Below are 12,369 nucleotides of genomic sequence, written 5' to 3'. Positions count from 1 at the left end.
TGCAGCTGCCCTGAGAGCCCTGGGGTCTCACGTGAGTGAGGAACATGGAGCAGCCTCCAGACCCAGCACGCACAGTGGGGACCTTCAGGGGCTCGAGGAGCAGAACCTGAAGTGGGGATCTTGGGTATACCGTCCAGGAAGGGACGAGGGGCCGGGCTGCGCACGAGACCGAGCCGCGAGGGGGTCATCCAAGGGCACGCACTGCAGCCAAGGGGGAGGCGTATTCTCTGCATTTTTGGAGCCCTGAAATGTTTCAACTTTTAAAAAAGTTATCTTTTTTCTATTTTTTAAAGAAAATGTATGTGGAACGGCAAGTACAGAGGAGATGGTCAGGGGCTGCTCTTGTTAGGGGAGGGGTGACCAGAGTAAAGGGTGGCTTGGTCCCCTCCGTGAACAACTAGAACATCAAACACACACACGAGTGTCCTTCAGCCGGGCCGGACATGACCCTCTCGGTACCCAGGGCGAGCCCAGTGGCCTCGGGAGACGGAGACAGGGGACGAAGCACGCAGTTGGGACGTCAGGGCCGTCGGAGTGTTGCAGGTACTGGATTAGAATAAAAACAGGAGCGTCTGGTATTTCCCGCTACTGCACTTCTCTGTCTTCTCATTTTGAGAGGTTATCTGCCCAGAACTTCCTCTGTCTCAACTGATGTGAGCTTCGATTTCTCTGCTCTTCTTGGTGCCTTTCTGCTCCTTTGCTGTTGCAGCTTCATTCAAGCACCAGCAGCTGGTTGAGTGCGGTCGCCCGTCACATCCCACTGTACACAAAGGCCTCTCCGTTGTTTTCCTTGCTCCCTAATTGAGTGTTTCTATAATTGAAGAAAAAGGAGGCCTGTGCTCCTTGTGTGTAAAGCACTTATTCTATCTCCCCACTGCTTCCTGGGCTGCTTCTGGCCCCCTCCCAGGTTGCAGACCTGCTTCCTAGATCTCACATCTCCCAGGTTGCAGACCTGCTTCCTAGATCTCACATCTCCCAGGTTGCAGACCTGCTTCCTAGATCTCATATCTTCCTCCTCTTCAATTTGCTTCTTAATTTGATGGAATGTCTTCCAGTAAATTTCTGAGAAAGCTTTTGTAAGAGACAAATATTTTGAATCCCTATATGAAAAAGTCCTTGTTATATTTTCACACGATCGACAATTTCGTTAGGCATAGAATTCGACACTCAAAACCATTTCTGTGAGAACTTTGAAACTTGTGTCCCAGTGTCTTACAGGTTCCACTGCAATTGCTGAGAAATCCAAGACCACATTTGTTCCTGCTGTTCTTCTCTCTGAACTGCCCAAGGGCTTTAAATCCTGGGCAGGGTCTTCTCTCGTACCCTGGGCAAGATACCCAAGGGCCCTTTTCATCCGGCAGGCGCCACATCTCTGGTTCTAGCAAAGTTTTCCGAATTGCTCTTAGCTAACTTCCTCTCCTCCGTGCAAAAAGAAACCCCACTATGTTGGACTGTGCTACTGGGCACCAGCAAGAGCTGCTGGGCACCAGTTTCTCAGGGGGACTGTGCTGCATCACACCAGCAAGAGCTGCTGGGCACCAGTTTCTCAGGGGGACTGTGCTGCATCACACCAGCAAGAGCTGCTGGGCACCAGTTTCTCAGGGGGACTGTGCTGCATCACACCAGCAAGAGCTGCTGGGCACCAGTTTCTCAGGGGCCCCTTCTCAGCGTGATCCAGGTTAGAGCTAGACCCGAGCGGAACCTGCCTCAGGTTGGGCAACAGAATGAAGGAGGACCACGGTCCCAGAAAGTCATGGTGGTCAGGTAGGGGTGACGGGGGGTGACACAGGCAAGGTCCCCGCCCAGAGGCCACCGTCCATGAAATGTGGGTGGATCTTCATGTTCTTTGGGGACAGAAGCTCTTGTTCTCAGGACGCTTCTGGACCCAACTCTACGCACCTGTTCACCTGCATTCTTCATCATATCCACGACAGTAAACTGTAAACATGAGTGAATGTTTCTCTGAGTTCTGTGAATGGCTCAAGCAAATTAATTGACAGAGGAGGGGGTCGTGGGAACCCTGATTTATAGTCAGTCAGGTGGAAGCACAGGTGACGACCTGGACTTGTGACTGGGCTGAAGTGAGGCAGTCTTGTAGGACTGAGCCCTTAATCTGTGGCATCTGAAGCTGTCTCCAGGCACGTGGAGTCAGAACTGAGTTTTTTAGGACATCCGGTCAGTGCCTGCTCAGAACTGAAGAACTGCTCAGTATTTGAAAAGGCAAAGGAACTAGAATAGCAAAAATAACTTTAAAAAAGAAGAATGACGTTGGAGGAACCACATTAACTGATTTCAAACTTCCTCCACAGCTACAGTGACCAGGAGAGTGTAGCCATGGAGTGACACACAGATCAATGCAACAGAATGGCCCAGAAACACACCCACACGAGCACGGCTGACTGACCTTTGACAAAGGCCAAAAGCAATAAAGGAAGGTAGTATTCTCACCAAAAATGGTGTGGAAACACTTGGACATTTGTAAGCAAAAGAAAGAAAGAAAGAAAGAAAAAGAGCTTTGATCCAAACCTCGCTCCTTATGCAAAAATCAACTTAAAATGAATCATAGCTCTAAATGTAAAACATAAAACTATAAAACTTCAGGAGAAAATCTTTGTGACCTATAGTTACATAAAGCATCCTTAGACATTGATACCCAAAGCACAATCTATTTAAAAAATAGATGAGTTGGACTTCACCAAAATTAAAAACTTTGGTTCTGTGAAAGACTCTTGTTAAGTAGATGAAAGAAAAGCCATAGATAAGGAGAAAAGACTTGCAAACACACCTAACAAGGGACTTCTGTCCAAAAGGAAACTCAAACTCAATAGCAAGAAAACAAACAATCCAATAAGAAAATGGGCAAAAGATCAGAACAGACGCTTAGTGGATGGTGAATAAGCACGTAAAAAACTGCAGTTAGGAAAATGCCAGGCAGAGCAGTGATGAGACACCACGGAACGACTGGCATGAAAAATCTGACACCACCAAGTGCCGAGAGGGGACATGGTGCGGCCACTCCGGGAGCCTCACGTGGACTTCAACTTGAACACAGATGCACAGTCCCAAACCCGGTGCTCATCCCAGGAAGTGAAGCCTGTCCATCAGGGTCTCGGCGGCCCTACTTGTCACAGCCCCACAATGACGGGCACGTCCCTGCAACTGGACTCTCTCGGCAACAGGAGGAACAAACTGTCATCTCAAAGGCACAATGTGGAATGAAAAAGGCGTGGTTCCACTGATATAACTGTCTCAAATGACAAAACTCCAGCGAAGGGGACAGAGAAGTTGTTGCCAGGGGCAGGGGCAGGGGCAGGGGCAGGAGAAAGTGTGACTAGAAAGCAGTTTCTTTGGGGTGCAGGATAGTCCCATATCCTGATCGTGGCAGGGGCTGTGCTGATGCAGACGCGTGATGAAATTCCATAAACCCCCCACCCCTCCCCAAACAAGAAATGTGTGAACTCCGAGCAGGGTTGTACCAGTGTGCATCTTCTGGTTTGAACATCGTACTGTGGGTATGTTACGAATGGGGGGCTGGGTGAAGGGCACACAGGAACTCTACTCTTTGCAACTTCTGTGTGAGTCTGGAGTTATTTCAAGACACACAGTTTTCAATTGGTTATAGGCTTTGTAAAATGCCTACGATCCGGTGGGGAAGCAGTTTCTCTGTGCAGGTACCAGGAGCCTGGCCCCCAGATTAGAGGCAGGAGTAACATTCTCAAAGAGTTCCATCAAGAATATTCAGGCACGTGTTAAAAATGCACATTTCCAGAGCCACTAAATCAGAAACTCTACGGGAGTAGACAAGGGATCTGCATTGTTTTCAAGTTTTTGAGCTATTTTATGATCAAACAAGTTTGGGGAGTGCTGGTTTAGGTAAAGAGTCTGTACTTACAGAGGTAAACTTTAATTATCTAGAAATTTTGCTAGTCTAGAGTCCTTGGATACTGGATAAAGTGGGAGTCTGTGCATTAGTGCTGGGAGGTGGGTTGTAAATTTTTCCCATTTACGTTCATGCCAAGCTGTTCAGACGCTGCGGGCAGATGAAAGCTGGGTGACACCCTCCCTGTGGAACGCACGGGGCCACGAAGGAGAGGCTGTACAGGAAGGGGGGCTGTTCTCTTCGCTGCAGCCCTGTTCACATACCACTGTGTCCTGTGGGCCCAGGGGCAGGGGACACAGACCAGGGGGGACCACCAGGGGCTGTGGAGGAGCCAAGGAGGGTGTCCAAATGCTATGGACCGAATTGTGTCCCCCAAAGCCCACTGCAGCCCTAACCCCCCAGGCAACTGCATTTGGAGATGAAGCCTTTAAAGGGGTAATTAAGGTTAAATGAGGTCGTAAGGGTGGAGCCATGATCCACGAGTCACTGGGAGTGAGTGAGCTCACAGAGGAAAGGCCCTGTGAGGACTCGGGGTGGAGACGACCGTCTACTCGCCCAAGAGAGAGGCCTCAGGAGGAACCACCTGCTGGCACCTTGATCTCAAACTTCCAGCCCCCAGACTGCGAGAAATAGCTCTCTGTTGCATTTGTTATGGCAGTCCGAGCAGGCTAAGACACCAAGGAAGCACGGATCCTGGAGAGAGGTGCAAGGGCAGCTGGGAGCAGGCATGGAGGACAAGGACCACATGGGGCTGGGCTGAAGGGGGCGCCTTACCCACTCCTGCTGTCTTCCTTCCGCTGTGAACCTGAGCACGTACTCCAGGCAGCCAGGGCTGGGCTCATTGGCCTCGGTAAGGACCCAGCTACCCATGCAGGCTGCCAGGGCCCCCAACCCCTCCTTGGAGCTGCCGGGATCCCCCAGGGGCAGCCTCTGAGGCGGGGGTGGGGTCTGGCCTTGCCTCCCCTTGCCCCCCATCCCCATCCAAGAGATGCAGGTCCCTTGGGAACAGCCCCTCGCTGAAGGTGTAAAGTGGGCACTGCCTAAAACAGGTGCATTTTCAGGCTGGCACAGGCTCCAGGCCATTTGTCCAGACAACTTTCCACCTCTTGGTTTATTTGGAATTAGCAGAGTGTTAATTTTACGGTACTCTGATTCAACTTTGTGCATGGTGGGTATCTAATCAGACATTCAAGTAGACACACAAATATCAAACCAAATTACGCTGCTCTCCACCTCACAAATGTGACTCAGTTTAGACTATGAACAAAGACCCCACAGAGTGCTGGCGATTTCTGTGACTGTAACAGTTGAGAAATGGCTTAAATAAGAGAGATCTTCTTTCACTTTATTTTGAGAAACTTTATACTTTAATTTCCCCTAACTTGCTAAAGAAAAACACTGTTTGGGAAGACCCTACCATAATTATTTCTATGATGCTTAACAGTAAACAGTTAAGTCTGCCCTCAGCTCAGAACTTGTATTTCTGGCTGAGAATGTGCTGCATGTAAATTATACCCTCAGTGTTCAGTCACACAGTTTCTGTGTGACTCACGTTCTCCCAGAAAATCCAGCACATGGCAGAAGCCAGCTCAGCAGTTTCTCTCACGCAGCCACCTCTACACTTACTCACAGACCCTCCAATACTCGGGACTGAGGTGAGCGTTTCCAGAGCCCCCTTGCAGGTGCAGAGCTGCGCATCTGAGGGGGACCCAGGGCTGACCGCAGGCCAGGGGATTCACACTCGGTGGGACATTTTAATTTCCCAGTTAGGATATGAAAGCTCTTACTAGCTCTTCATTGAGGCGGCTGTGATTCTTTGTTCTGAAACCATCAGTGCACGTCCTGGGAGGGCATCTGTAAACAGGGGGTACATCCCAGAGCCGTGACCCGCGGCTTGGACCTGCTCCACGGAGGGAAGGGCCAGGAGAGGGATGGCGACAGGAGTCACAGACCCAGTGCTTATTCTCCATGCGCCAATGATGGTTTGCACACTCATATCCAAATGCCAACTGAGGTGCAAGGGGTACCCAGAGCTTGTGTACCCAGAGCCCTCGGCCCTCTTCCCAACTCGGGATGCTAAGGTCAAAGGCTTGTCCTTCAGGTACCTTCACAACCTGGAGGGAAGACTCCCTTCTGCTCAGAGGCCTGAAGCTGTTGTGGACTCACAGCTCCACCACCTCGTATGCCCCGCCGCGCGGAAGGACACCCTCCCGACAGCTCTGCAGCAACCAGACGCTCAGTGGCTGCCGGTGATCCAGGGCCGCTTGGTGCAGACAGGACAGAGCTGCAACCATCCCACATGACTGTCAACATCAACCCGAGAGCTCCCGCACCAACAGCAGAGACCCTGACAGCTCCGAGGAGGCCACGTGGGCCACATGCACCGGCTCCTCTCCTTTCCTCACGGCTGGGGGAGCAGCAGTGACTGAGCCTCCCCAGTGCCTGCACTGCCCTCACTCGTTACTAGTGCGCCTATTATTATTACCTGTTATTAGTGCACCACCTGTAGCTATTAGGCCATTACTGGAATATTCATCTCAAAATGGGAAAAGTAAATCCAAATGCAAAAGTGCTTTTTGTGTGCGTGGACCAGCCTGAACGGCACAGAACTTAAAAGCTGGTGAAGTCAGTTTGAGAACAGAGGCAACTGGCAAACCCAGCAGTGAAGAGGAAAGGGTAAACAATCTTGGATTTTCTCCAAAGCAGCACGTGAGACACAGCCCCGCAAGAGGAAACTCAGGGTTTCTCCAAAGCAGCACGTGAGACACAGCCCCGCAAGAGGAAACTCAGGGTTTCTCCTGAGTCACTTTGAGTTCAGTGAACAGAACACCTGATGCCATAATCGCAAGCAGCTCTAATTTCAGAAGCTGATTATCATTATAAATCATTCCATTGTACCAAGATTTCAGTTTTCAAAATTCAGAGTTTAGAAAAAAGCACTTCATTATATGGCAGGATCACAGGAAATCGCAACGTGGGACAGATCCCAGCACCTCACTGCGCGAATGTTTCCAGGCCTCTAGAGCTACTTCCTGGTTGGGCTTTGGGGGGCTGCTCCCCACTCCTCCCCCTCTGGCTGGGGCCCCCACCCTGAGGAGCACATTTCTCCGGTCTTGGGTGGGTGGGTGGGGCGGGCGGGGGGAGTCCTGGGAACAGCTCGTCCAGCAGGAGGAAGAGTCTGGAGCATCTGCCGTCGGCGGGGCACCAGGGCTGGGCCAAGAGGCAAATGCAGCAGGCCTGGGCCCACCCCCAAGAGCCGGGGCTGTTTTAAGTCTCTGTTTGGGGGTGATTCGCTACGGTGGGGGGGGGGGGCGGGCGGGGTGAGTCCTGGGAACAGCTCGTCCAGCAGGAGGAAGAGTCTGGAGCATCTGCCGTCGGCGGGGCACCAGGGCTGGGCCAAGAGGCAAATGCAGCAGGCCTGGGCCCACCCCCAAGAGCCGGGGCTGTTTTAAGTCTCTGTTTGGGGGTGATTCGCTACGGAGCATTAAGTGGCTGCTGGCACGCTGAGGCAGTGGCTTGTTTTCAAAGGTGGATGAACAGAGGATCTGTGGTTCTTGTCCTCACTCAACACCTCATCAACACACAGTCGTGGACCCACCCGAAGTCCCACGGATTTCGGGACCCCACAGCTGAGACCGAGAACCTCTTCCTGGCCTCCTCCCCCAGGCCGTGGCCCCGCCCGTGGTGGCTTCTAGTCTGATTTCAGCCCACACCCTCTTCTAGCTCCGAGGGCTCCTGATGTCTGCTGACCAGCTCCACCCAGACGGTGCATCTCAGCTCATTCCCCTAGACCTGGCCCCCCTCCAGCTGCCCTGCTCGGGGAAGGCCCCGACCCGCCAGACACTCAGGCCTTTCCTGGACACCTCACCCCTGCAGCAGCTCAGCGCTGCCCGAGCCCTGGCCTCCAGCCCTCTGGACCCGTCCACCTCAGCCTACGTGGCTGGCCTGGGGGTGCCCTGCTCCCAGGTCTCCAGCCAGGCCCTGCACACCTGCCCTCTGGCTCCGGCTCCGCCCCAGGCCGGGCTCCTCTGAAACGCCGTCCCCCTTCTCCAAGGAGCGCCTACCTGGACTGCGCCTGGCACCCAGGAGGCAGGCCGGCACAGGTGCGAAGAGCATGAAAAGTCCCTCTCGGGGAGGCTGGGGCCAACTGCAGACCACAGGCATACCTGGGTGAGCAGCTGGTCGGGCGCCAGCTGGTTGATCCACCGCGTGTATCGCTCAGTGGAGTTGGGGGGCTCCCTCCTCACCTGGCAACCGATAATCTGTGAAACAATAACAAACAGGACTTACAATAAATCCACTGCAGCCACTGGAACAGCCCCGTTTCTCAATAACTTTCTCCTTCCAGCCTCTAAATAAACAAGAGTCGCAGCCCTAAGAGCTCACTTCCCTGGCTGCCTCCCTCCGTCTAGGCTGCTACCAGATGGGCACACCCCCTCCCAGGAAAGATCTGCGCTAGCTGCCCTCTAAATCCTCTTCCATACCCTGCATCACCACCTCCTTCCACCCTTGGTCCTGGAACCCGGCCCTGCCTCCTCCTGGCCATGGAAACGATCCCCTCTCCGCATACCCAGCTCTGCACTCTGACTCCCGGCAGCCCTGTCCTGCTGTCTGACAGTGCCCCAGCACCTAGGGAAGCCCCCCTGCACGTTCTGCTGGGGTATCTGCTTGCAGCGCGCTCACACATCTCTAAGACTGCTCAGAGGTAAAAAGGTCCGGCCCTTTGGTCGGTGAGGCAGATTTGGAGAGAGGCTGGTTCCTGCCGCAGATATCAGGGGTCCTGATGCTCAGACACCAGCAGCCCCAGGGCTCAGAGGCAGGGAACGGGCTGGTTTCTGAGGGAGGGACCTCTCGCAGCAGCAGAAGGGGGCCTTTCTCCTCCTTTCTGGCTGGGGGAGGGTAGCCGGGGTGCCCATGGCAGCAGAGAGCCTGCCCCTTGGTGAGGGTCCTGTAAGGCTCTCAGAGGCTGGCTGGCCTCGGGGAAACGACACTAACCTCCAATCCCCTGGCTGTGCCTTCTCCACCTCGCTGACCGCCGAGCAACACGGTGAGGAAGGTCAGGGTGGTCGGCAAACCCACATCACTGCCCAAGTCACCTTACTGAGAAACTATCAAAAGTCACCCCACGATATCTGAGTTTCTTAAATCTTGCTCTAATATTACACAGCACGTACACACGATGATTAATTTATATTAATGCAGTTATGCTACTGAAGAGTTTTGAGAAGGTTTTTGCTTACTTTGCTTGAATGTTGTTGTGTGGTTGTTTTTTGTTTGTTTTGTTTTTAGTGATTCAGTTATACATACACATGTATCCATTCTTTTTTAGATTCTTTTCCCATATAGGTTATTACAGAATATTGAGTAGAGTTCCCTGTGCTACACAGTAGGTCCTTTTTTGTTGTGGTTTTTTTAAATTAAGCTTTTTTTTTTTTTTTTTGAGAAACGGTAGATTCACATATAGTGTTAAGAAATAATACACAGAGATCCCATGTAGCCTTTACACGGTTTCCTCTAATGGTAACATCTTGAAAAGCCAACACGTGGCCTCCACTGGGCTGAGGGACCCTGGGCATTTCCACGGCCACAGGGACCCCTCGTGGTGCCTTTATAGCTGCGTCTCCCCCTCACACCCCCACCCAGCTCACAGCCGTGAACCTGCTACTGCAGTGCTGTAATTCTGTCTTTTCAAGAACACTGCATAAATGCAATCATACTGTGTGTTGCCTTTCAAGATTGGCTTTTTTCACTCGGTGATTCCCTGGAGATTTGTTCCTTTTTTGGCTGAAAAATACTCCACAGCTTAACCCTCTACAGGGCACCGGGCTGTTTCCAGTTTGAAGCTATTACTATTAGTCTGCTGCAAACGCTCACACAGGGGTTTTTGTGTGAATGTTAAGTCTTCGTTTCTCTGGGATAAACACCCAGGAGCGTGACTGTGGGTCGTATGGTAGTTTCATGTTTAATTTTTAAAGAAACTGCTGTTTTCCCGAGCAGCTGCACCACTTCCATCCCCACGGCAGCGTGTGTGACCAGTTTCCCTGCATCCTTGCCATGTGTTTTATTCTAGCTTTTCCGACAGGAGTGTGTAGTACCTTGTCATGGTTGTAATATGCACCCCCGATGGCTCAAAAGGCTGAATCTCCTTCCAGGGGCTAATTTCTCATCTGCCTGACTTTCCAGGGAAGCGTCTTTCATCCATTTCCTGATTGGGATAAAACACACTTGGCCATAGGTCTTTTTACATGTATTCTTTTTACATACTGCTGAATTCTATGTGTGAACTTTTCATATATTTCTCCTAAAAACACATACAAAATTCAGCTGTAAATTAGAACAGCCCTTGAATCATCACCTTGCCCAGTTGCGAGGTACCACACCTGACCTGACCAAAGCGTATTTTTTTTAAACTGTCTATTCCATCTGTTTTCTGGCCTTGTTGACACTGTCTTGCATTCGATTGCTGAACAGGAAAGATTTTGAGTCAAAAAACAAAAATGTGGATCAAAGCTGTGAGGCAGAAATCCTGTTTCAAAAGTATTCCCAGACATGAAGATGAAGAGACTTAACTTCTATACAGACACCCAGGCCCCGGCCCCATGACTGCTGCGTCATGAACAGCTGCCGGGGGCGGCAGACCAGCAGAGTGCAGCCCAGTCCAGCCCGTGCCGAAAGCCACACTTCCAGACAGACCGTGAGGGGCGGCAGACGTGGTCTTTCTGGGACATGAGCTGACTTATGCTATTTCCACGGTGAGCCCCCTCCCCAAACCTCCTCTTCCATTCTCTGCCTCTGATGAAGGGTGAACCACGCTGGGTGGGGTCTCACGTGGAGGAGGAGGATTAGGTGAACACGAAATGAAGCTGGAGCTTTGGGGGCTGGCTGTTCTTTGAGGCTTTAAACACTGTGAGTGCTGGTCTACAAAGAACAAAAATGAGGATATTTTGTTTGCCTTAACATTTTTTAAAAGAATGCTGGCCTGGACCACAGGGCAGACAAAGGCAAACCATAAAAAGAGGCACCTGCAGTGGGATGCTGAGCTCCTCTCCCGTGCTGTCTGCCCTGCCCTCACGCCAGACCACTGTGGACACCAGGCCAGCACGGTACCTTGTACACAGTCGGTGCTCAATAGACACAGGCTGAATGAACCCAAAGAGTGGGAGACTGAAAAAATTCTTGAAGAAATAATGGTCAAAAATTTTCCAAATTTGATGTAGGCTATAAAACCACAGATCCCAGAACTTCAACAAAGACCCAGCAGAGCCAACCTTTAAAAAAAAAAACAACTTATGCTTGTACATAATAATCAGATTGCTGAAAACCAGTATTAAACAGAAGATCTTAAAAGGAGTCAGAGAAAAACACCTATTACACACAGAGAACCGGATATAAGGATGACAGCAGACTTCTCTGCAGAAGCAATGGAAACCAGACAAGGGAGAGACATCTTTAAAGAAAGAATGACTTCAACCTAGAATTCATTAGCCAAGTACTATAATTTTCAAAAATTAAAGCAAAAGAAATACTTTTTCAGAAAAACAAAAGCCAAAATTATTCATCACAAGAAGACTTAAATTACAAAAAAAAAAAAGAAGGAAGCTCTCCAGGGAGAAGGAAACAACCTGATCTACACCAAGGAATGGCAAGTGGCAATGACGGTAAACAGATGTGTAAAAGCAGAAGACATTTTTCCATGTGCAACTTCTTTATAAGATAATTGACTCTGGTAAAAATAAAAGCAAACACTGTGGAGTTTACAGGATAAACTGTGTGACAGGATGTGATTTTGTAACCTTCTTACGCTCCATGTGAGATGGTGCCATTTATTTATTAATAAAAGTGTCATTTTTTTAAAGTAGCGTGTCAGGGGTAAGATGCACTTTGCAGACCCTAGGCCAACCACTGAAAAATAATGAAACAAAGAGGGATAGCTGATAAAGCAATAGTACAGATAAAATGGAATCATAAAACAAAACAAAACCAAAAGGGAGGAAAGAGGAAACCAGGAGGAAAGAGGCTTGAGGCAAAACACAAGCCGGGAGATGAAAACCAATTACATGCAATGCAGAAAGAACAAAGTAATAAAAAGCAAAAGCCAATAAAACAGAAAAGACAACAGAGAAAACCAGCGGGGCAGGGAAGGGACAGGAGTGTGGCCCTGTTAGGAGGTGTCGCCATTCCGGGGTGGCTTGGCTTGGACGTTGCTGGGATCAGCACCCATTTGCAAGATCTTATTCAGAAACTGAATTTTTTAAACTTCACTAACCTCAGTTCTTAATGGAGATGAGAACTGTTACCGCACACCCACACAGCAAACTCAAGTAGGGAAGTTATAAAATGAACCTGGGACCCGGCAATACAAATTCTGAGAGAAGGGCAGCTCACCCTCCCCACCCACCATCCTCATGGTGTTGCTAGAGGGTTCCGCTAAGCAGGGCTTTCAGAACCATGGTCTGAAGATGGAAAAAAAAAAGGGGGGGGAAAAAGAG

At 50.4% G+C, this 12,369-nt stretch overlaps 1 protein-coding gene across 1 annotated transcript in view; it reads right to left on the bottom strand.

The window, feature by feature from the left end:
- The window catches only part of QTGAL (queuosine-tRNA galactosyltransferase), a 107,348-nt gene that overhangs the window by 43,349 nt on the left and 51,630 nt on the right, over positions 1–12,369 (bottom strand). Inside the window, exon 7 of the mRNA XM_007456791.1 lies at positions 8,047–8,142. Within this exon, the coding sequence (XP_007456853.1) occupies positions 8,047–8,142 (96 nt within the window). The remainder of the gene's footprint in view (positions 1–8,046; positions 8,143–12,369) is intronic.

The sequence above is a fragment of the Lipotes vexillifer genome, unplaced genomic scaffold (genome assembly GCF_000442215.2).
Source record: "Lipotes vexillifer unplaced genomic scaffold, Lipotes_vexillifer_v1.1 scaffold299, whole genome shotgun sequence".
Taxonomy (NCBI): Eukaryota; Metazoa; Chordata; class Mammalia; order Artiodactyla; family Lipotidae; genus Lipotes; species Lipotes vexillifer.
Note: the sequence above shows the minus strand (reverse complement) of the source record. Positions and strands in the feature narration are given on the sequence as shown.